General features: G+C 45.9%; 1 protein-coding gene across 1 annotated transcript in view; it reads left to right on the forward strand.

Annotated features, from left to right (window-relative positions):
• cfap74 (cilia and flagella associated protein 74) overlaps positions 1-26,223 on the forward strand; it is a gene marked incomplete at both ends in the record, with an annotated part of 422,090 nt that overhangs the window by 218,479 nt on the left and 177,388 nt on the right. Inside the window, one exon of the mRNA XM_084333450.1 lies at positions 21,062-21,190. Within this exon, the coding sequence (XP_084189576.1) occupies positions 21,062-21,190 (129 nt within the window). The remainder of the gene's footprint in view (positions 1-21,061; positions 21,191-26,223) is intronic.

A 26,223-nucleotide genomic window follows, 5' to 3' on the forward strand; every position in this document is an offset into this window, starting at 1 on the left:
TTGTCACGGCATACAGGTATACAATGAAATGCGGGGGGTCTTGCCCGCAACGATGTGCATAATACAATAGTAATAATATATAATAAGAATCCAACCAAGAGCGACATTGTGCAATAAACAAGTAAACAAAGTAGGGCATATTGGTATCTGTAAATGAGTTATTTACAGAGCATGGTAGGACATGCTAGGTCCTGTGGTAGTGCAGTACACTGTTAGCTACGGACGAGGCACTGGGTCTTTATGTACACTGCTATACAATGCTATATTATACAATCTCAAGCTCTACTATACTATTCTTAAAGTGACCTTTCCTTCTGTAAAGTGTCCATAAGTGTGAGCATGTGCAGCATGAGTTCAAGTTCAAGTTCAAGTTCTTTAATAGTTGTCATACAGAAGTACAGAATACTTTCATACAAAATGCTTCTTACTGTTACGCTCCAGAGACTGTGCTAGACAAGATAGTATCAAATAACATAATAACATAATATAGCATGAATTTAGAAGAAGAAAATGAGGTCACAGTGTTCGGTATAGACATATGTACAATGTTCTGAGTTACCATATAATATACAATACACAATACTATGCAGTGTACTAATGTACAGTACTATCTAGTGCAAAGCAGAAATGGGATGAGGTACAATTTTAGGTACAATTTACAGTAAGGTGTACGAGTTGTAGTGCAATCCTTCATCCATAAATATAAAGTGTGGGGAGTGGGTGCTACAGTGTGTTTGTTTAAAGTGGGTGTGTGCTATAAGTGTGTGGAGTGGGTGCTACAGTGTGTTTGTTTAAAGTGAGTGTGTGCGTGTGGATGTGTGTGCTATGTGCGTTTGGTGGTTGTTGTTGTGTAGTGTTCATTCATTGTTCGTTTAGCAGCCTGATGGCCTGGGGATAGAAGCTTCTTCTGAGTCTTTCTGTGCTCGCCTTGAGACTCCTGTATCGCTTGCCTGACCGCAGCAGTTCAAAGAGGCAGTTGTTCGGGTGACTGGAGTCTTTAATGATTCTCTTAGCCTTGCCCTTGCAACGCTTGTAGTAAATGTTCTGGAGGGTGGGGAGCCCCCCTCCAATTGTGCGTTCGGCTGAACGTGTCACTCTTTGTAGTCTGCTTTGGTCTTGTGCAGTGCTATTCCCAAACCAGGAGGTGATGTTGCCGGTCAAGATGCTCTCTATTGTACATGAGTAGAAGTTCTTAAGGATCTTCTGGCTGACTTGGAACTTCCTTAGGTGCCTGAGGAAGTAGAGGCGTTGTCGTGCCTTCTTCACAACACTGTTAATGTGTGTGGTCCATGTCAAGTCCTCGGATATGTAGGCTCCGAGGTACTTAAAGCTGTTGACTCTCTCAACCGGTGCCCCGTCGATGCTGAGGGGGCTGTAGTCCTTGACCCCCGACCTCCTGAAGTCCACAATCATCTCCTTTGTTTTGCTGACGTTCAGGGAGAGGCTGTTTTCCTGGCACCATCCCGCCAGGACCTTGACCTCTTCCAGGTAGGCCCTCTCGTCGTTGGCAGAGATCAGGCCCACCACCACTGTGTCGTCAGCAAATTTGACGATTGTATTGCTACTCCGCTGAGCCACACAGTCGTGTGTGTACAGGGAGTAGAGGAGGGGACTCAGAACACAGCCCTGGGGGGCCCCTATGTTGAGGGTGATGGATGAGGAGGTGCATTTGCCTGCTCTCACCACCTGGGGTCTGCCAGTCAGGAAGTCCAAGACCCACTGGCAGAGGTCATAGCCCAAGCCCAGGTCCCTGAGCTTGGCTATGAGTATGGAGGGGACTATGGTATTGAATGCCGAGCTGTAGTCGATGAATAGCATTCTCACATAGTTCCCCTGCCTCTTGTCCAGGTGTGATGCTGCTGTGTGCAGCACATGGGATATGGCGTCCTCCGTGGACCTGTTGGGGCGGTATGCAAATTGCAGGGGGTCCATGTTGATGGGGAGGGAGGAGCAGATGTAGCCCTTTACTAGCTTCTCGAAGCACTTCATGGCTATGGAGGTGAGAGCTACAGGGCGGTAGTCGTTGAGGCAAGCAGGCTTGGATTTTTTGGGTACAGGGATAATAGTGGACTTCTTCAGGCAGGTGGGGATGACAGCCTGTTCTAAGGACAGGTTAAATATGTCAGTGAATACTGGGGCCAGTTGGTCGGCACAGACTTTTAGGACGCGGCCGGGGATGCCGTCTGGACCTGCTGCCTTCCTGATATTCACTTTTTTAAAGGTCCGCCTCACCTCATGCTCTGTTACCCTGAACACTGCGCCTCCATCAGCAGCCGACCCCCCCCCCCCCCATTGCCGAGGCTTGTGAGCTGGTGTTGTTATTACCAGCATCAAACCTCGCATAGAAGGTATTGAGGTCATTTGCTAAGGAGATGTCACTGTTCAGTTTGAGGGAGGCGCCTTTGTAGTCTGTCATCGTTTTGAGCCCCTGCCACATAGCTCTAGAGTCAGCTTGTTCAAACTGGAGTTCAATTTTATCCCTGTAGCGTCGTTTGGCCTCTGACACTGTCCTCCTTACGTTGTATCGCGCCACCTTGTGGTCATTCATGTTGCCTGCCTCTAGGCCGTCGTTGTATGCTTTGGTGCGCTCTCTCAGAGCTTCACGGACGGATTTGTCTACCCAGGGTTTTTGATTTGGGTAAACTTTCATTTTGGTAGTGGGGATTGTTTCTTTCACCCTAGTACAAACATAGTCCAGCACTGTCTCCGTGTAGGCATTAATGTTATCTGTGTCGCGGAACACAATCCAGTCTGTGTGGTGAAACACTGACCGGATCGTCTCCTCTGACGTCACATCCCATTTCTGCACCTCTCGCGAGACTACGGGAGTACTTTTAATTCTCTGTCTGTACTTTGGTGAAAGAAAAATGGATGCGTGATCTGACTTACCAAAGCCACTATCAGAATGAGCCTTGTAGCCACCTTTAAATTGCGTGTAACAGTGATCTAGGATGTTACCGCCTCTGGTGTTGCAAGTCACATGCTGATAGAAGTCAGGCAATACCTTTCTCAGATTGGCGCTATTGAAATCTCCCAGAACTAAAATGGCGGCGTTAACATTCGCCACTTGGATTCTATTTACCTCGTCGTGTAGTCTGGAGAGCGCAACCTTGTTGCTGGCTTGCGGTGGAATATACACTCCGACCAGGACGATCGCCGTTAACTCCCTCGGGAGGAAGAAAGGACGACACTTGATGGTTATATATTCCAGTTCTGGGGAGCAGTGGTTGGATAATTCCTTCACGTTAGTTGGGTCGCTCCAATTTTTGTTAAACATGAAGGCAATACCTCCTCCACGTTGTTTACCGGACTCTGATGATGTCCGATCCTTGCGATGGATAAAGAAGTGATCAGCCGGTTGAATTGCGTGGTCTGGGACGTCCGGCGTCAACCACGTCTCGGTGAAGCAGAGGACGTTGCAGTCCCTAACGTCTCTTTGATATTGAATCCTTGCTCGGATGTCATCCAGTTTATTGTCAATTGATTGTACATTGGCTAGCAATATACTGGGCAGTGGTGTACGGTGGCGTCTGGATCTCAGCCTGTTACGGATCCCAGCCCTCTTCCCTCGCCGTCTGGTTCCTCTGTTCCTGGGGTCTAGGAACAAAGGATCTGGTCCTGATCTCCGGAGAATTTCTTCAGGCCATTGATGCGGTTCGGAAAGCTGATCCAGTGAGTAATCCAGTTGATAAGTTTCCCGTAATCCAATGTCTATGAGTGACTGACGGTCATATACATTAAATGCACCAACAGTTGGTACGAACAAAACTCTAAAAACTATAAATATTAACAAAAGTAAACACAGTCTCGACGGAGCGAACAGAGAGGCAGCCGGTCGGAGCAGCGCCATCAGTGTGTGTGTGCTCATGTTAAAGTGGCTGCTAGTGTGTGAGCATGTACAGTGTGTGTGTTGTGTGTGTGCTCATGTGTGCTTGTGCGTGGAGAGTTCAGTGTTCAAGGCTCTGATGGCCTGGGGGAAGAAGCTGAGCCGAAGTCTCTCTGTCCTCATTACTGGTGTTCGCAGGCGTTTGCCTGACCGCAGCAGCATGAACAGGCTGTTGTTGGGGTGGTGAGGGTCTTTCATTATCCTGCAGGATCTGGATTTGCACCTCTTGTTGTATAGGACCTGCAGGGTTGGTAGTGCAATACCCGCGGTACGCTCGGCTGAGCGCACCACTCTCTGTAGGGCCTTCTTGTCCTGTGCCGTGCTGTTGCCATACCAGGCAGTGATGTTTCCAGTCAAGATGCTCTCTACAGCTCCGGAGTAGAAGGACTGGAGTATCTTCCCAGATACTCTGAACTTCCTTAACTGTCTCAGGTGGTAGAGGCGCTGCTTCGCCTTTTTTACGACTGAGTCTACAGTATGTGTGTTGTCCATGTCAGGTCCTCTGAGATGTGGACCCCCAGGTACTTGAAGCTGCTCACCCTGCACCCTGTCCACGGTAGCCCCGTTTATCCTCAGTGGTGTGTGTGTCTCCTGCTGTCTCCTCCTAAAATCCACGATCAGCTCCTTGGTTTTACCAATGTTCAGGAGCAGGCTGTTGTCCTGGCACCAGCGGTCCAGTACCTCAACCTCCTCCCGGTAGGCCTTCTCGTCGTTGTCCGAGATCAGCCCCACCACCACTGTGTCGTCCGCAAACTTCACTATGGAGTTGGAGCTGAACTTGGCCACACAGTCGTGTGTGTATAGTGAGTACAGCAGGGGGCTCAGAACACAGCCCTGGGGGGACCCGATGCTCAGGGTGATGGTGTTAGAGGTCTCACCCCCCACCCTGACCGCCTGGGGCCTTTCGCTCAGAAAGTCCAGTATCCAGGCGCTCAGAGCGGAGCTCAGACCCAGCTCGATCAGCTTGTCCACCAGTCTGGTGGGGACTATGGTGTTGAACGCTGAGCTGTAGTCAATGAACAACAGTCTCACATAGCCCCCCTTCTGGCGGTCAAGGTGAGAGAGGATGCTGTGCAGTACTTGGGAGACCGCATCATCAGTGGACCTGTTTGGCCTGTATGCAAATTGCATAGGGTCCATATCACTGGGGAGGGAGCCACAAATGTGATCCTTGACCAGCCTCTCGAAACATTTCATGGCCACAGAGGTGAGTGCCACCGGTCTGTAGTCATTGAGACATGTTGGGGAGGGTTTCTTTGGTACAGGGATGATGGTAGACATCTTGAAGCAGGCAGGGACCACTGACTCCGCCAGGGATAGATTAAATATGGCGGTGAACACAGGGGCTAGCTGGTTTGCACAGGACTTAAGTATGCGTCCTGTTATTCCATCTGGGCCAGCAGCTTTTCTGGTGTTCACCTGCATAAATGCTCTTCTCACACTGTGTACCGACAATGAGAGAGCGTCCCCGCCCCCCCGCGGATGCCCCCCCCCCCTCCACAACAGCCGGCGCGCCAGTGACGTCACTAGCCGTTGAGCTAGCGGCGCCACTGTCTGCACCAAACCGAGCGTAGAAAGAGTTGAGTTTGTCCACGAGAGAGGCGTTGTCACTCCCCATTGAGGGGCCGCTGACTTTGTAGTCAGTTATCGTCCCCACCATAAGCCTCTTGTGTCATTCTGTGCCATTTGTGTCTCCATTTTGTCAGCATACGTCCGTTTTGCAAGTTTAACAGCCTTGCGCAGAGTATAGACTGTAGCCTTATACTCCTCCATGTTTCCTGACTCTCTGCCCAGGTTGTAGGCAGTGGTGCGAGATTTCAGAGCTGCTCTGATAGTACTGTCCACCCACGGTTTCTGGTTTGGGAAGACCCGCACCTTTTTTGTGGGGACAATACTGTCGGCAAGTGATGTTATGAAGCTCACGACCGTGTCCGCGAACTCGCTGATGTCACTGGCGCTTCCTTGAAACATCCCCCAGTCTACGTCCTCGAGAGCGTCCTGAAGCGTGGAATTTTTTTTGCCTCACGTGACACGACGGCTTCACGTGATCTCTGTCTGTAAGCAGGGATCAGGTAAATGGAGTCATGATCGGACGTGCTAGTAGCCCCCGCTAATGGCGTAGCCGGTACAGCCTTGTAGCCGGCTCTGAATGGGGTGTAGCAGTGGTCGAGCGTGTTTCCCCCTCTGGTGGAGCAGGCGATGTGCTGAAAAAAGGACGGCATCACTTTCTTCAAATTCGCCTGGTTGAAATCGCCGGCTACGATCACGTTTTATCTGGTGAATGTTGAGATGCTCCGCCACGCCATGCTCCGCCATGCTAGAAATGGTCATGTGGACTGGGAGAACCAATGGAAAATTCCTATAGTTTCTCAATAGTCCAGTCCGCTCCACAGAACGGGCCATCAGATAGACGCACTGGTTGCCCGTAATGTAGGATGAATAGACCGATAGAGAGAGGCGCTGGTTTTATAATAAAATGGCAAAAAGACAAAGGTATAATGTTCAGTGCAAACATTTATTATATACAGTATAATAATGGAAAGTAGAAAAAACTGCTCGTTTACGGTTTATTATGCTACCTATTCAGCTTGTTTATTTTGATCCATTATCTGCAAATGTATGTCTTAGTTATAAGGTGGTCTGTCACAGAGTTAATTTTTTTTCACTATCAATTTATAAAATTAGCCATTGTTTTTGGTTCTGGCCCGCCATATATATAATGGATTGGAAAATATTTGGCCCGAGGCCAAACTTAATTGCCGACCCCTGCTGTAGGCATACTGTATAGGCATTATAGGAAAAAGGGGGTGGGGGAGAGAAAGGTTTAGGGCTTGGATTTCCTTTATGACAAGGTATAATTACTAGGTTACTGTGTTTAATTTGATTTGGGATGGAATAAATTGCGTGAGGTGGAGGATTAGCTTTATAGTAGAGCTTGAGATACAATATCAACACTTCAGGAATTAATGATGTTTGGAGTATGAAATTAAATTAATTAAATTAAATATTCATTACAGTTCAGAATAATTCTATTAACAACCACTATGGCTTTAAGAGGCTAATTGACTAGAACATTCAAATAACAAAATAGCCTAGGCCTAATCAAAATTTGCCTAAATTAGGCACGCTTCTACAGTATTTCCTTAATGCGTTGTCTAAGAGACATGACTTTTCTATTTTCATATTTCAAGTTTATTATCTTGGAGGTTCTTCTCTAGGCCATTTCACTACTTTGCCTCCGGAGTCGCTAATTCCCAATCTCCGAAATGTGTGCACACATAGGTCAGAGTTTGCTTTTCACAGTGCACATTCCCCCGGCAAGTTTGTTTTTATAGTTCACAACATTTGCATGGGAAGTGGCGTATGCCTCTCTCAGGCCATGTTTTGTGCGTACACAGCAGTTATGAATGAGACCCCAGGGAAGTCCACTTATTTAATTCTCATATTGATTTGGTTATAGTCTCTTCATTACTCAACAATAAAATTAAATTAAAATTAAAACAGTGACATTGCCCGTCATAGAGGTGCTTCACATCTAAAAATAAATGATTACTTATACTTATGTATACTTTATATCCTGTCCTAACTTGAACTTAATGATGTATCGACATTTTACTTGCATACTGTACATCCTGTCATCAATACTGTGATGTAATGTATTTTTTATCTTTGCATAGTATAAGTCCTTCTGGATTTCAACTTCACCCGTACACTGTACCATACAACATACGGTAACAAAGGTGACCAGATAGGCCTGCTGAACCCCAGACCACCCGAGACAGCAGCCTCCTGCTGTAAGGCCCGGGCAGTGTCCTTGACGGCCCAGAGAAACACAGCGGCTGGGTTGATGAATGTCTGGGCTTTCTGGAGCTGCTCCTTTTTCTTCCTTCTGAAGTGCTGTCCTCTCCGTCCCACTGCATTTCAATTTAAGCTGCTGAAAAAGAAGTTCCCGAAATAGAAGATAAAGAAAAGGTGGAACTAAGCATTTCGTTTTTCCAGGAGGCTCTTTTTGAAAGTTGAAAGTTGCAGTAAAGTCAGAAAAAGGTGCAATGCTGGCTTTAGTTGCCCAGAAGTGTCCTCTATTCCTTAAGGCATCGGAAGGTGCCAGTACAGGTAAGCTACTACTTGTGGAGTAAGCACAGTGCTTTGCTTATGGTTCACTCAGCCCTGCCTTTAGAGTGAATGAATGAATGAAAACTTTATTTAACAGATTGCAGAATGGGTACAATACAGTACGGCTCAATACATACAATTGTTAAGGGGATGCAGACCTGAGAAAGACGTTTGTCTTGTTTCCATCAGGGTCCCCCATTTTCAATTCATATAGACATTTATGACATACACAACATACATGACATTTATGGCATAGTGACATATAGGTATTTAGTACTGATACATTTGTGACATAGGCGGTATTCAAATATACAGTACTGTTACCCCTAGATCCTGACAGAGTATATACATATGATGGGGAGGGGACTGTACATTAGGAGGGGGTGGGTGGGTGGGAGGGAAATATACATACGGCGGGGAGGGAATATATACATGCGGTGGGGAGGAGACTGTCTATTAGGAGGTGGTGGGGGTTTTGGGCATTTATGGTGGCCAGTTTCGAATTGCAGCCTCCCGTAGGTGCTCTTTAAGGGCGGTTTTGAATGTGGGCAGGGATTCACATTCCTTAGGGCGTTCCACATTGTTGTGGCATAATTGCGAAACGTGTTTAGTCCCTTGTTTGAGCCGAATCTGGGTTTAACATGATTTGTTGAGCTTCCTCTGGTGTAGTGTTTGTGGTATTCACTGACCTTTGGGAAGTATTTTGACATGTACATGGGCACCCCGGTCGTATAGTGTATCTTGTAGACCAGGCCCATTGCAAGTTGCTGTACTCTGTCGTCTACTCTAAGCCATCCTAGGTTGGCAAAGTGGGCAGGGGTGAGGTGGGTTCTGGGGTTCAGGTCAAGTAGTAGTCTGACCAGTTTGTTTTGTGATGTTTGTAATTTTGTTTTAAGCGCCTTTGAGGTGCTTTGGTACCATGAGGTGCACGCATAGTCATAGTACCCTTGAATGAGTGCTCCTGCCAGAGTCTTCAGGGTATTCTTGTTTACCAGAGAGGAGATCCGGTACAAGAATCTAGTTCGTTGGTTGACTTTTTTTATTACATTGGATGCCATTTTGTCACAGGAAAGATTTGCCTCTAGGATGGAACCCAGGTAGGTAATTTCGTCTTTCCTTGTGACAATATTGTCACCCACTGTAACTGAGAATCCGTCGGTCTTGCTGAGTTTGTTATTTGAACCGAAGAGAATGGACTCTGTTTTGCCCATGTGTAATGATAGTTTGTTATCAGCGAGCCATATGCAGATTTTGCCTAGTTCCGTGCTGAGGGTTTTTTCAACCTGCAATTTGTTCTTGTCAGAGACCAGCAGGGCTGAGTCGTCCGCAAACAGGAACAAGTTGCAGTCACAGGCTGACGACATGTCATTTGCATAAATTAGGAAGAGTAGCGGTCCTAGTATGCTTCCTTGTGGAACACCACAGCTCACTGTGAGGGGGGGGGATAGAGTACCGTTTACCTCTACCATCTGTTCTCTCCCCTCCAGGTAGGATTGCATCCAGCTCACTGATAGGCTATCAAAACCAATTGCTTTTAGCTTGTCCATTAGAATGGAGTGATTGACAGTGTCGAAGGCCTTTTGTAGGTCCAGCATGACCATGCCGCAGTATTTGCCAGCGTCCACCTCTTGTTTGATGTGGTCGTTCAAATAGAGGAGGCATGTGTCAGTGGAGTGGGACGTTCTGAAGCCAGATTGGAATTCGTAGATTAGGTTTTTTTCCGCCAGGTACTTTTCGACCTGTTCGTAGACTATTTTCTCCATGACTTTCGAGATGGAGGTAAGAATAGAAACAGGGCGGTAGTTGCCTGGGTCTAATTTGCTGCCCTTTTTGTGTAGAGGGGTCACTCTCGCAATTTTGAAGTCCTTGGGGACGTGCCCCTGTCTTATAGAGAGGTTTATTATGTGTGTGATGACTGGGGTGATGGCGGCTGCTGCGTCTCTGAGGAATTTGGAGGGGATGTTGTCATGGCCAGTGGCCTTGTTAGGTTGGAGGGCGCTCAATTTTTTGAGTACCTCATCGGTTGTTACCATTTCAAGTTTGAAGTCGTCTTTGTGGACCCCTAGGTTTTTGTAGTATGCTACTATGTGTTCTACCCCATAATGCCCTGAGTGGGAGGGTAGTTTGTTTACCAGTGTTGTGGCTATGTTTGTGAAGAAGATGTTTAAGTAATTGGCTACATCCAGCTTGTCTGTGATGAGCGTGTTGTCCGTCTTTATGTTTATGTTTGAGAATCTGGTTTTAAGTTTTTTACTGCAGCCTAGTTGATTATTGAGTAATTTCCAAAGTTCGCGGGGTTTGTTTTTGTTTTCCTCAGTTTTGTCGTTGATGAAATTTCTTTTTGCGGTTCTGATCATGGTGTTTACGTCATTTCTTAGTCTGTTTCTTTGGATTTTTAGTTCAACCACGTGGGCTTGGAGTTCACTGTTTGAGCTTTTGGAAAGCTTTGTCTGACTTTTATGAAGTTCAGAGCATTTTTTGTCTCTGGTTTTCATAGCGGCCAGTATTTCAGTGTGCATCCATGCCTCAGCGCGATTTTTAACCCTGGTGGTTCTTATCGGTGCCATGTTGTTGAGTATTGCTGTGAATTTGGTTTTGAATCCAAGCCATGTTTCTTCAACCTGTGTACCACTGAGCTCATCTGACCAGTCCAAGCTCCCCAGTTCTAGGTTAAAGGCCTCTCTAGAGTAAGTTTTGAGGTCTCTAGATGTGACTGTTTTGTGACAGCCGGCCTTCTGTTTTAGCTTTTTGCGGGTACAGAAAATCATATAATGATCACTTAACCCGCATGCTATCACCCCTTTACTGGAGATCATGGACTTGTCAGAGGTCAAAATGAGGTCAATGGTGGTTTGTGTCGAATCGCATACCCTTGTGGGTTGTGTGATTAGCTGGCTGAAACCGTGGAGGTCAGAAAATCTACTGAAGGCCTTGAAGACGGGTGCTGATTTACGCAGCATATCCGTGTTCCAGTCCCCAATACGAATTTTTTCTACCCCCTCCACCCCAGCTAAACACCCATCAAGTGTGTCATAAAAGCCACTCTGTTCTGGTGGTCTATAGATTGTGCCTACTAGTACTGGTTTCGCCCTGTCTAATAAGATTTCAATCCAAACAGTTTCAATTTCATCATGGTTAAGGTCAGTACGGTTGATGTATTTGGTATCCTTGTGTATATACACACAGACGCCACCTCCATACTGGTTCCTATCCCTCCTGACTATTGAGTAGTTTTCAATTTCAATCTCTGGATCCTGTACAGATGAGTCTAATTTTGTTTCTGTGAAACACAATATGTTAGCCTTACCGTTTAAAAACAACTGTTTGATTTCAGCCAGTTTAGGTCTCAGGCTATTTGTATTTAGATGAAATATGTGAAGTCCATTTTTGCTTGTAATAAGATTGACGTCGTCACAGTTGAGGTAACTCTGTTCAATTGTGTCCTGTCCTGTGGTGGGGGGAGGGGGGGCGTTGTTGCTGTTTGTGCCGTGGGTGGGGAGGGGGGGAGGGGGTGATGCTTTGTCCTTTGCTGGAGTCTGTATTCCTTTATGTGAAAGCCCGCGATGTGGGGGGGGGGGCTGGTTGATTACAGATATGTCTGATTGTACTCCATTGTGGGGGAGGGGGGGTGCCTTTTGTCCTGGCCTCGGCCCGGGTAGACTAGCTGGCATGGCGGCCTTGGCGGGGCCAGCCAAGCTAACCGTCGGGTCCTTGGTGACCTTGATGTTCCGCGCCGCTCTCCCTTTAGCCACTCGCCGAGTCCGCTGGGGCTTCTGTGAGGGTATGTCGCCGCTTGCTGGTCGGCTGGTGCAACTGCTGGCTGAAGCGTCAATTGCGTGGATGCTGTTGATCTCCGGCGCCGGTGTGAGGAGCGATGCCTCGCTGTTTTGTCCCCGCGACGTGCTGGGCGCCTCGGTTGTGAACCCCGGTTCCTTCCCTCTCGCTGTGGCCTCTCGTGGGTTCTTTTGCAGAGGTGGCAGAGGAGGAATGTTGCCGTTGATCATGTCGTTAGCCGCAGTATGTGTGGGTAGCCGTTGATCTGTTGTGCTGGCTGCTGCTTCTTGGGTCAGCAGATTTGACTGTAGTCTCTGGTTCCGTGTCATTACGGGACCAGGGTTCTGATGAATGTCACCCGACATGAGCAGATATAATAAAAACATTGATCTCTTATTACACTTGCCTGCCGGGGGTAATTTCTTTCGTTCCGGATTTGCAGTAAGTACTGTGTGGATGGTCGTGGCTCCGAAGGCTGGATGTTTCCTCTCCGAGCCCGTTAACAAATAGAAGTCGCAATGGGACTGCTGTTTTACGTTTTCGCTACCCTCCACTTCTGTCTGGAGTTGCTGCTTGAGTTGTGAATTCAGGTACAAATCCATAATCCACAGGAGGGAAAGTAGAAAATGCGCAAAGTACTTTTTTGTTTTTGCTCTGTTGCGTTGGTTACGGGAGCTACGTAAAATGCGACGTCCATGTTGAAGCCGTGTGTACAACGTACATCCGTGTGTGAGTGAGTGAGTGAGCGAGCGAGTGAGTGATTCTGTCTGTATATTATGTGTGTCTGTTTCATTCTGTTTACCTTCCTCCATACCGAGTGTCCCTGCAAAGCCATTTTCTCTGCAGCATGATGAATGTACCAGCTCCCACCACTGAACCTCACTAATGATAACGAGTATCATCATTAAGCTTGATCCGCCTTGGTCTCAGCTCTTGAGGGTGGGTATTAAATTGATTGATTGATTGATTGAAAAGTTTATTAACAGATTGCAGAATGGGTACAGTACAGTACATCTCAATACATACAATTGTTAAGGGGATGCAGACCAGAGAAAGACTTTCGTCTTGTTTCCACCAGGGTCCCCCATTTTCAATTCATCATAACATATATGACATACATGACATACAGATAGACAGTACTGCTACATCTATACATTTATGACATATCAGATTTGCAAATGCAGTACTGTTTGTGATACAAAAGTGTCCAGAAAAGGAGTGTATATACATTTGGCGTAGAAACTGTACATTGGAGGAGGTTGGTGGGGTGGGGTTGGGTGGGTTGGGTGAGGGCTGTACATTGGAGGTGGGGGGGGGGGGGGGGGGGGGGGGGGGGTTGGGTAGGGGACACATACACATTTTACACTGTACATTGGAATGTTGACAAAGCCTTACTTGGTCATTTACTGTACAACTAGGTTAGGACATTTGTAGGGGCCAGTTTCGAATTGCAGTCTCACGTAGGTGTTTTTTGAGAGTGTTTTTGAAGGTGGGTAGTGATTCACATTCCTTTACAGCTTTAGGCAGGGCGTTCCACATTGATGTGGCATAATTGCGAAACGTGTTTAGTCCCTTGTTTGAGCCGAATCTGGGTTTTACATGATTTGTGGAGCTCCCTCTGGTGTTGTGATCGTGGTATTCACTGACCTTTGGGAAGTATTTTGACATGTACATGGGTACCTTGGTCGCGTAGTGTATCTTGTAGACCAGGCCCATTGCAAGTTGCTGTACTCTGTCGTCTACTCTAAGCCATCCTAGGTTGTCAAAGTGGGCAGGGGTGAGGTGGGTTCTAGGAGTCAGGTCAAGTAGTAGTCTGACTAGCTTGTTTTGAGATGTTTGTAATTTGTTTTTTAGTGCCTTTGAGGTGCTTTGGTACCATGAGGTGCAAGCATAGTCGTAGTACCCTTGAATGAGTGCTCCTGCTAGAGTCTTCAGGGTATTCTTGTTTACCAGAGAGGAGATCCGGTACAAGAATCGCGTTCGTTGGTTGACTTTTTTTATTACATTGGATGCCATTTTGTCACAGGAAAGATTAGCCTCTAGGATGGAACCCAGGTAGGTAATTTCATCTTTCCTTGTGACAATATTGTCACCCACTGTAACCGAGAAGCCGTCAGTCTTGCTGAGTTTGTTATTTGAACCGAAGAGAATGGGAAGAAGAGAAATCTCGGCCAGACAATTGTATTGACGCTTAAGCCCTTCTTTTCCATCTAGATTAGGATCTCATTCATTTGGAGTGAAGGTTGACAGGTCATGTGGTTATTCTCTACCCCCCCCCCCCCCCCCCCCATTTGAAAGCAAACCTTCAAAGTAGTCCAAAAACCAAAGGAATCAGAAATGTAAGCTTTATTTCTGTTTTCAAATCAATTCCACTCTCACTTTGCTCCCCCCCACACCTCAATAAAGCATATGGAACAGTGGCGGCTCGTGAATTTTTCTCCAGGGGGGTCGATCGATAACAAAAATGTACATGTACCAAGGTAGCACAATGCCACACTGCACACAAACACGCGCGTGCGCACGCATCGCGAAACCACACACTACTGATCATCGGTGAAACCAAAAGCATACGGAGAGAGACCGAATTAACTCACTGTTTACGTGGTCGAGGAGGGCTTGATAAAGTGTATAATTATGTCCACTGTTGTCCCCAGACTGTTGATGTATATCCACTCTGTCCAGACTGCATCCAGCTATTAGCCAAATAGCTTGTTGTTAGCATAACACAACAGTACTGTGATGAATGAATGAATGAATGAATGAATGAATAAATGAATGAATGAATGAATGAATGAATGAATGAATGAATGAATGAATGAATGAATGAATGAGTCTGTCTTTGCCCATTTCCGCGTCGAACAGCCTGCAAACTACCTGGCGTTCTATCGCCATGCTCTAAGACAAACTCTAACCTTAACCAACTTTGAAAGAGTGCCTAAGCTTAACCGTCTAAAGAACTTGCCGTCACGCTCTAAGACAAACTCTAACGTTACCTTGTCCTTAACCTACTTCGAACGAAGAGTGGCTAGGCTTTCCCAATGTAGAAACTGACGTTGGCTAATCAGAGAGCGTCTCCGAGAAATGCGGCTACGAAAATTATTGACGCTGCTTGCTTCAAAACGCGCCTGGTTTCCATCATAATACATCATATTTCAACGCACAGCAAATTACGCACTGATTGGCTGCGACAGTACAGCGATGAAACCAGTGCACGCACACTGTGAGCGCTATGCGTCTAGCCCAGGAGAAATGCGGCTATGGAAAGTATAGAGGCGGTATTATTCTCTAGCAGATATTCACTTCCTGTTCATGAAAAAAATTATTTATATTTGATATATTAACGTTATATTGTGCATTGGAAACACAAACATACTTAAAATGAGTAAATATTATTCATTTTAAACATGTTTATATTATTTATAGGGCTATAAAAAAAATTATTCTCTCTTTTAACCAGGGTTAACCAGGGGGGGCGGCGCCCCAGCGCCCCTAGCGGCGAGCCGCCACTGATATGGAATGTTTTAATTTGTGTGAACTTTTAATGATAGAAATATCATAAAAAACATACATCAAAGCCACACTTTCAGGCCTCCCTGAAAAATGTTGAGTTCAGCAGAGCACCCCACCTAATTAGAATGTCTAATTGTACTAATTGATTTATGGGCCTATGAATATTCCTCCCCCGAGAGGCATGGAGGTTATCGTTTGCCCGGTGGCACGTATAGCCTGCATAACAATCCCCTCCCAGCGTCCCTGAGAGTCCTTGGAGAGGAACCATCTGGTTGACCCCTCCATTCAAAGTGGGTCACTTAATTTAAATGGGGGAATTGAAAGGCACAGGGATGCGCTGTCAGATGATTTGGCCGAGGGCACGGCTCTCTCTCTCTCTCTCTGTTCACCTCCTCGGTATCCTTGAAGGGGAAAGCAGAGGTAATAGAGTAGCGTTGCTGCCACAGGAACATGAATGGATAGAGTAGGCCTCCGCTGGCGTATCACAGACATGTCCTTTGGTAGAGTACACCTACCATAAGATTCCCTCCATGGAATTTCTATATTGTTATGGACATTTTAATGTTTTTTTTGCATGAGACTCAAAAAGTTGGAATGTTTAACCAAAGATATTACACTTTCCTGGGATGAAAATGAAATAGTTCCTGTATCCTAACAATGGAAGCCATAACTCATTGTTTATAAATCTCTCCCTTACCTTAGCCCTAAGCACATCAACATTTATATTTACATTTATTCATTTAGCTGACACTTTTATCCAAAACGACTTACAAATTGTGTACGAACTTTGAAGTGGATTTGTGCGGCAATGGGAAGCCAGCTGTACAGCTCTCTGAGAAGTGGGGTGACGTGGGCTGACTTTGGTAGGTTGGAGATCAGGTGAGACATGATTGTTGATTGCAGGAGGAGTTGGGTGACTTATTTTAGTCAGTCAGTGGGGAGGATTCAGCTGTCAAGTGAAGTAGCTCCATTTTGCTCAGGTTCAGTTTGAGGTGGTTGATCGTCACCCAGGCAGAAATGTCGGACAGACAGGCCGAGATCCGCTCAGAGATTGAGGGAGGAAAGGAGAGGAAGAGTTGAGTGTCATCAACATAGCAGTGGTATGAGAAGGCATGATGAGAAAAGATAATGTTACCCAGAGATTTGGTGTAGAGAGAGAAGAGGAGGGGTCCGAATACCGCATCCTGGGGGAAACCCATCTGTAGTGGGCGGGGGTCCGCTAGGGTGACACTTCATGATAGGAGTAGTTGTCGTGGTAGGATGACAGCCATGCCAGCGCAGAACCTACAAATTCCTGCAAGGGATGTGAGGAGGATCTGATGGTTGACTGTTGAAGGCTGCTGACAGGTCCAGGAGAATCAGGACAGAGGAGAGGCCTTTTGCTCTTGAGGAGGGAGGACATTGTGGCAGGCAGTTTGTGGAGGTTCTTAGCTGTGGTGAGAGAAAGAGAGAGAGAGATCACACACCCATGTGATCTAGCATCTACCATTTGACTGGTGCACTTTAATTTTAATATTTCTTTTTAACCCATTAGAACCCACACCCATTTCTACTTCAAGGAAAATTATGAGGGGCATAAGACTGACTAAATAGATTACAAAGAACACATTCATTTCTGAATTTATTTTCAAAATTGCGGCCCCTAATGGCAAAGATCTGAAAAGTTACATATATGTCACATTGGGCGTTAAGCATTAAACTTATTCCTAATTCCCATGTAGTGCACTACATGGTACTACATGGTACTACAGGGTACTACAGGATACTACATGGTACTACAGGGTACTACAGGATACTACAGGATACTACATGGTACCACATGGTACCACATGGTACTACAGGATACTACATGGTACTACATGGTACTACATGGCACTACATGGTACTACAGGATACTACAGGGTACTACAGGGTACTACATGGCACTACATGGTACTACAGGGTACTACAGGGTACTACAGGATACTACATGGTACTACATGGCACTACATGGTACTACATGGTACTACAGGGTACTACATGGTACTACATGGTACTACATGGCACTACATGGCACTACATGGTACTACATGATACTACAGGGTACTACATGGTACTACATGGTACTACATGATACTACATGGTACTACATGGTACTACATGGTACTACAGGATACTACATGGCACTACATGGCACTACATGGTACTACATGGTACTACAGGGTACTACATGGTACTACAGGATACTACATGGTACTGCATGGCACTACAGGGTACTACATGACACTACAGGGTACTACATGGCACTACAGGGTACTACAGGATACTACATGGTACTACAGGGTACTACATGGCACTACATGGTACTACATGGCACTACATGGTACTACAGGATACTACATGGTACTACATGGTACTACATGGTACTACATGGTACTACAGGATACTACATGGTACTACATGGCACTACAGGATACTACATGGTACTACATGGTACTACATGGTACTACAGGATACTACATGGTACTACATGGCACTACAGGGTACTACATGGCACTACATGGTACTACATGGCACTACATGGCACTACATGGTACTACAGGGTACTACAGGGCACTACATGGCACTACAGGGTACTACATGGTACTTCATGGCACTACAGGGTACTACATGGTACTACATGGTACTACAGGGTACTACATGGTACTACATGGTACTACAGGGTACTACATGGCACTACAGGGTACTACATGGTACTACATGGCACTACAGGGTACTACATGGTACTACATGGCACTACAGGGTACTACATGGTACTACATGGCACTACATGGCACTACATGGTACTACATGGCACTACATAGCACTACATGGTACTACATGGTACTACATGGCACTACAGGGTACTACATGGTACATGGCACTACAGGGTACTACATGGTACTACATGGCACTACAGGGTACTACATGGCACTACAGGGTACTACATTGAAATATGACTGATATTTGTTTTAATATGCTTTGAACAATTGAACAATATAAAATATATTAACTAAATATCATTGAATCAGACAAATTAACTGAGCAGATCATAATAATTGTTCGCATTGTGACATATGTGTCACAGCAAATTTTCATGAAAATGTTAAGGTGATATGCCCGGTGTGACGTACAGTATGTGTCACAGCGATTTTTATCAATTGTTTTCTTTATCATTTTATTCAAGAAATGTGTTTACAACAGGTTATATGTAACGAGCCACATGTGCCTGGGCCGACGGCACCTCAGCCTCCTGCTCCTGTTCGGGAAACAGAGGAGGTTGAAAACCATATTGACACTGAAAGGGAGACATACCAGTTGTCGAGGAAGGAGACGGAGAAGTGTTTACTCTTCAAAACAAGGTTAACTCTTTATTTAAGAGAACAAGAGTAATAATGATACAGAACAGAGAGTTGGGTCAGCACTTGTTCAGGCGGTCCTGCTCGTAGTTTCTAGTGAAGCTCTAGCAAAGAACAAGAGACAGAGCAGACATTATAAAGGCACATTCCAAACATTCCACGTGTCAATTAGTGACAGCCAGAATGACAGCCAGTGACAGCTCCCAGATGTGACAGACAATTAGTGCGAGACAGCAAATCAGAAGTGAAATACAATAAGTGTAACCCAAACAACAGGAAGTAAACCAGACAGACAGTTAGGGTACCATCCTAAGAGGATAGGACCCAGAACGTTAGTTATATATCATAAAGACCATGTTATGTAAGCATTATAATTCTTAAATGGGCAAATCTTACCTTTTAGCAACAAAAATCTAGCTTTTGAATGTTAGCTACTTCTGTAATTTAGTCACCACCATCAGTCATCATTGTGGAAAGGTGGTTTATGGGAGCACAACATCACATGATCTGTCACATGACCCCACCAGGATGTTCCACTGGTGTCCCATTTCCAGGACATGTAAAGTACGTGTGACACCTGTGTCACGTGGGTCCTAATGGGTTAATGGGAAGGGCTGTTCTATCAATTCAAGTTATATGATTTCTGCATACACACACACACCTCTTCCGCTAAATGGAGGCTCCTCACAGTGTGTACACTGTAGTAGGTACATGTGTGTTCTATTTTGTGTGCATGCACGTGCATTGGTGAATTCCCAAGGTGTAGAGAGAGCCATTTATATCACCAGCTCTAAACTGAGGCTTCTCCCAACAGGCACAACCATCTGTTGGGTCCCTGAAATTGGGTCACCTAAATGACGAGGACTCAGGGTACATTTCACTGTACAAGGCAATTTATGTACACTCAGCACACACACTCTTTAGGCAGGTCTGCATCCCAGTCAAAAACGTCACTGTGATAAGGGGTTGTCCCCGAGAACATCCGTCGGGTTCCCTTGGCTGTCATACAAAAAATTGTAAAGCCGCCTGTGATCGCTATTGTTCTGCGTTCTCTGTGGATTTGTCGCCAGGGGACGGTCGGAACGGCAAGTATGTCACCATCAACCAAATGATGGATTATAGCACAGAGTTGGGCTTTTTTCTATTCGGATGTATCTAAGGGATAAGTAGGTTAGGTAGGATTATGCGTACAAGAGCGGGTTTTGAAACAGTGCTCTCACGGTGGGGAATCTTGGCTTTGTAGTTATAAGGAGACCTCGGGAGATCTCGTGGCCCGCTACAGTATACTGTACCTACTTGCCAATGGCTGGATCCCTTTGACGCAATTCTTGTCCCCTCAGCCCCCGTCCCTAACCTCCCCACCCCCATCTGTGAATCCCCATCGACACTGGATGATGTTTTTCTCACATCACAAAGTGTCTAATCCACTCCCTCATGCAAAGTGACCCTCATAATGACGAAGGCTCAAACGTCACAGAGTGTTCATTTGATTCGGGGGCCGATGGGTGAGGGTTTGAATGAAAGGCAAATGGGATCCAGCCAATGTGTTCATTCCTGTGAAAATATCCTTGAATTCCTACCTTCTCCAGGGCTGACCTTGTACTTTGACCTCTCTGGGGAAATTTGTTCATGTATGTGTAACGGTTGTGACAACGTCACCTCAAACTTCGATGCCCCGAGTGGGAGGTGAACCCCGGTCTCCCACACCACGGGCAGCAACACAGACCGCTATACCAAGAGGTGAATTCACTTCTTTGTACCGTGTCTATGCGTCTTTTGAGGATGTGAGAATGAGTTTAACCCATAGCACCGCTACTCACCCCAGCCCTTCTTGACTGCGCTTCACGATATAGCAGTCTGTGTTGTTGCCCGCGGCGTGGGAGACCGGGGTTCGGATCTCCCTCGGGGCATCGAAGTTTGAGGTAACGTTACAATGGTGCCGACTGACCCGGATGCCTTGGGTGGAGTGGAGTGAGTTTAAGGAGGGTGAGTGTAACGGATGGTATCGTGAAGCGCAGTCAAGAAGGGCTGGGGTGAGTAGCGGTGCTATAGGTTAAACTCACTCTCACATCCTCAAAAGACGCATAGACCCATTACTTAGAAGTGAATTCACCTCTTGGTATAGTGGTCTGTGTTGTTGCCTGCGGCGCGGGAGACCAGGTTTCGAATCTCCCTCGGGGCATCGAAGTTTGAGGTGACGTTGTCACAACTGTTACATATGTACTGTATGTACAGTATGTCTCAGATGGGATGTGAATAAATAGATTCCTAATAACACTACTGTATATAAGTGATGAAGTTGACATAAAATGTCCATAAAATGTCTCCCACAGCACGTTGGGTACAAGGTATTTTTTTTTGTTAGCACAATGCTAATCACGCCATTTTGTTTGTATGACAGCGCTAACAGGGCTCTGCAGCTAACGTTCAACGTCCACCCAGAGCTGCAGAACCACATGGAGGTCCTGCCAAAGACTGGCTTCATCAAAGCTAAATCCAACTTCAATGCCCAACTCAAGTTCTTGCCCAGGTAACTAAGGACACACACACACACACACACACACACACACACACACACACACACACACACACACACACACACACACACACACACACACACACACACACACACACACACACACACACACACACACACACACACACACACACACACACACACACACACACACACACACACACACACACACACACACACACACACACACACACACACACACACACACCACACACACACACACACACACACACACAGAGGACACAATGATAATGGAATCACCGGAGCATCCATAATCTTATTTTACACTGTAAACTTGTTATCATTCTGAAAACCTTTTTACATGACAGTGCAAAACACTTCACTTTAAAGGGAAACCGGTCACATATATTGATTGCGCCGGCCAACCATTTCATGAGAAATATACACATAACGGAAACGGAGGAAACGGCTACAAAGGAGCACAGTGGGAGAAGGAGTTTACCTGGGAAATGCTAGTGTTGGTTTAAAAGAATCAAGTTGTGGAATCTTCCTAGAGATACTAATAGTAAAAAAAATATATAATAATTTGAGAAAAAAAAAACTCTCACAAAATGCTCACCACTGCACCCCCCCCCCCCCCCCCCCCCCCCCCCCCCCCTCCCTGGAGTGAAGGCATGAAGGCTCCTGATAATGGTTTCGAATGACTTTGAAGGACATGGTAATTATTTTCCATGCGGATGCGAGTGTCTATTTTTAGGCCGGCGAGGCAGAGTTGAACTGCAGCTTGAACGCCTTGGGAACAGGCAGAGGACCTGCGGGCCAAGCATGAGAGGCGTGCTTGTGTACGCTAAAAACCAGTGCGTGGGCGCCAACATTTTTCCCACCTACACTTTATTCTTTCCCCCGTCTCTTCCTTCCCGAGTTTGGCAGCAAAGGAGATTCGGTGGACGGTAGTGGGGAGCGGTGGTTCTAGCTGTTTTACTGTTCACTTCTTTCTTTCTTTCTTTCTTTCTTTCTTTCTTTCTTTCTTTCTTTCTTTCTTTCTTTCTTTCTTTCTTTCTTTCTTTCTTTCTTTCTTTCTTTCTTTCTTTCCTCCTCCCACATGACAAAGGTTTAGCGGCGTGTTGGCCAGGTGCTCCCCGGGGGGTGGGGTGCCTGGAAGGGGAAGTGGGGAAAAACGGCGGTAATCTGCCTCAGTGAATCAGCCAGGGTTTTAAAAGCGAGGATTAGAGCGGAGCATTACTGTCACTGCTGCTGAGATGATGCAGTGTACACCACCATCACAACCACAGCTACACTACCACCTCGTCCCTCTCTCTCACACTTTCTCTCTCTCTCTCATTTGCCTCTGTGCTCTCGCTCTCCTCTCGCTCTACTTCTTTCAAGCTCCCTCCTCCTTTTTTGTCTCAGTGTTCTCTCTTACTCTTCTCTAACTGGCCTCGCCCCACTATCCAGTCATCCGACCGCTGCTTACATAACCCAGGATACGAGTTCCAGTATATCTCTCTCTCTCTCTCAGGATACGAGTTCCAGTATCTCTCTCTCTCTCTCTCTCTCTCTCTCTCTCTCTCTCTCTCTCTCTCTCTCTCTCTCTCTCTGAGAACAACACTGTTCTTAAAACACTTTAAAACCCCCAAAGAGCATCTTCTGCTCAGACAGGGAATCCTGCTGAGACGGTGGTGATTGAAAACAAGAGAGGGGGAAAAGAAGACCCTGGTGACGTGTGTTCTGTCCTGCCTCATCTCGTTGCCATCAGATATGAACCCCCGTGCCCCTACCACTTAGATTTCTGAGATGTCTTTCCTTTTGTTTCACACCAATGGCAGGCAGTGCCAAGTCCTCCGCAGTGGTACCCGTGTGTGTGTGTGTGTGTGTGTGTGTGTGTGTGTGTGTGTGTGTGTGGTGTGTGTGTGTGTGTGTGTGTGTGTGTGTGTGTGTGTGTGTGTGTGTGTGTGTGTGTGTGTGTGTGTGTGTGTGTGTGTGTGTGTAGCTATGACTGGATTCCCAAATCCACACCATCACCATGCCCACCCATTCTGCCATGTACACATACATACACATACAGAAGCCTGGCCAATCTGGCATCTGGCTTTGAAGATGACTCATACCGATGTTTCATTTTTCATACATGTGTTGTTCCTCTGCCTCCCTCCATCAGGATTTGTTGTCAGTCTTTCATCATACACCCCTCAACACTCCCCCCACACACAGACACACACACACACAAAGACACACTCCCCTCCCCCTCCTGCTTTGTATATCTACATATTATTAGTATTATCCTACATTGATTGATTGATTGAAAACTTTATTAACAGATTGCAGAATGGGTACAATACAGTACGGCTCAATACAAACAACTGCTAAGAGAATGCAGACCAGAAAAAGAATTTCGTCTTGTTTACATAAGGGTCCAACATTTTCAATTCATCAAGACATTTATGACATACAAGACATACAAACATACAGTACTGTGTAAGAAAAAAGAGATCATAAAAAAATATACATCCGAAGGGGAGGAAACTGTACATTGGAGGGGGGTGGGGGGGGGGGGGGATTATTGGCTGAAACAAGTCAGTATCAGGGTAAATGACTCTTCTACTCAGGTCAGTATCACTATCAGGGTAAATGGCTCTTCCACTCAGGTCACTATCAGGGTAAATGGCTCTTCCACTCAGGTCACTATCAGTGGCAGGGCAGCGGTTCACGTAGGGACTTCACAGTCTTGTCTTCTCCGTCACAGATGTGACGCTGTCCGACGAAAGCCAGACAGCCAGGCTCTCAGAGTAAAAGGAAAACATCCTGCGGCTCAGAGAGGTTCAACCACCCCGACGCACCTTTTCCAGGAAAAGTCCAGAATGAGAATTGTGATGGGATTTTGAGGTCAGAAATTAATGAATGGGTTTTCTGTGTTATCTGTGAGAGAGTGGGTTCCCCACTTGCGCTCCGACAGGTCAGCTGCGGCTGGTAAGACGGAGATTACATGGGCGATTTGCTACAGATTTACTGCAGATTTGCATTACTTGTGTGATGAAGCCAGAACCGCCAAATTAGTCAGTAAATGTGTGTGTGGGCAAACCAGGCTGCAGAAACAAATTAGTGGGGGGGCACAATGGTTTTTTAACACAGGTTCCATTTTATACGTTTCAGCTGGGACAACGGCGCTGTGGCTTGCTTGGCGCTGCCCACGGTGCTGAACTAAACAGCAGAGAGGCAATTGAAAAATCTAATTTCTCTCTATCTTAAGAACATTCACTTAAACAAAAACAGACTGAACTGATTATATAACAGACCTGGGCCCTGTTTCTTGTACCTGGATAACTGAGTTAGCCGGATAACTTTAACTGGATAACTGAGTTAGCCGGACTTTCCGGTTCCATGTACGTGGATTTTCCAAATCACCATGACAACAGATCCAAAAGTTTGAGCCTGGTCGAAAGCAGAGTTCAAGTTCAAGTTAGCCGGATCACGCAGAGCCACGCCCCCGCAAAGAAAGTGACAGCCCGTTTCCTGAAACTATTCCCACAGTCTACGATCTGCATTATACCATTCCGAATTACGTTTTTGTGCTCCATTCTTCCAGAGGGGGCTTTTGAAATGTAAAATAGACCCAAAATGCTGATACTAAATTCACTTTGTCCTAAATAATGCACGTTATATATACCGTGGCGCTCGCTCGTGCGATGTACACATTATGTGGTTATTTTAATTGTAACTGGGATTAAGATGTCTGATGAGATGCGCTGTTTGACGGATTTGAGAAATTGAATGAGCCGTTGACGTCACATTAATGAATGAGGATAAAGAGATAAACTTCATTCAAAACAAAGGATATTCTAAACACGGGTCTCTCGTTCATTAATGTATAAACAATGAATGTATCCCATCTGGCACAGTGGTGCAGCGGTAGTGCTCAAGCCTGCCAACCCAGCGACCGGGGTTCAAAACCCGGTGTTTCCAATATGATTTTTTTGAATATAATATTAATGATTATACGCCAAAGTAGCCTGGTTTTAAGTTAAAATATTATAAATCTACATGCATTGAGGATGTCATTCTTTATATAGCTCTCAACGTGCACCAAATTGAATTATTCCTATATTGCAAAAAGAAGGAAAAGACTAGGGTCTCGAACCCCGGTCGTCTGCGTGATAGTCAAAACAACAACCCGTTAGACCACATTGGAGATAAGTTAAAGATAGACTATACATCAATCAATGGGTAAGAGAGCCGTATCGTAATTCTGTATAAGTTTAACTAATTATTTTCGCTAGCAAGATCTCATTTGATTATTCAATCCAGCAGGCAAGTTTAAAGAAATATAATCTGATTGATTGAGGTAATGAGGGACTTAAAATTAGCCTATAGATAACGCATTTAACTTGTCGGCGAGGCGATTGAGCCGTATTGCAATCTGTCAATAAAGTTTTAAATCAATTAATCAATCAATGCCGTTAGATAATCAGGATCTCTGCCATCGATACGTGCTGGCTTTTCGCCTGAAGCGGCCGCGCGCATTTAGCCTGAGTCGCAAGTCTGGCTTGAGTTAACGAGACTGAATCCACCTTTGAGGAACAGGAAAATCCCGGCTTCGAACATCGGGTTAACTGAAGCTGGATAATGACATCTTGATCGACTTAGTTGAACCAGGTACAAGAAACAGGGCCCTGCTGGGGCAGTGGACTGAGAGCAGGGGACACAACCAGGCTGGATAAGATGGTCAGGAAGGCCAGTAGCGTGGTTGGGGTGGAGCTGGACTCTAGCGAGGGTGGTGGAGAGGAGGAACCTTGCTAAGCTCCAGGCCATCAGGGAAAACCCCTCCCACCCACTATACACAGACTTGGCGGACAGGAGGAGCATGTTCAGTGCTAGGCTCACACTACCTAAATGCAGCACTGAACGGCACAGGAAGTCCTTCATTCCGACAGCCATCAGACTATACAATGCATCACTGTGCCTCACTGCATCACTGAGCACAGAGTAACAGGTACCATCTTCCTGGACTCTTACTTTTTAAACAGCACTGTGCAATATTACACCTACTGTAGACTTCAGTATATGTTTAC

The sequence above is a fragment of the Notolepis coatsorum genome (genome assembly GCF_963971535.1).
Source record: "Notolepis coatsorum genome assembly, chromosome: 17".
In the NCBI taxonomy this organism is placed as follows: Eukaryota; Metazoa; Chordata; class Actinopteri; order Aulopiformes; family Paralepididae; genus Notolepis; species Notolepis coatsorum.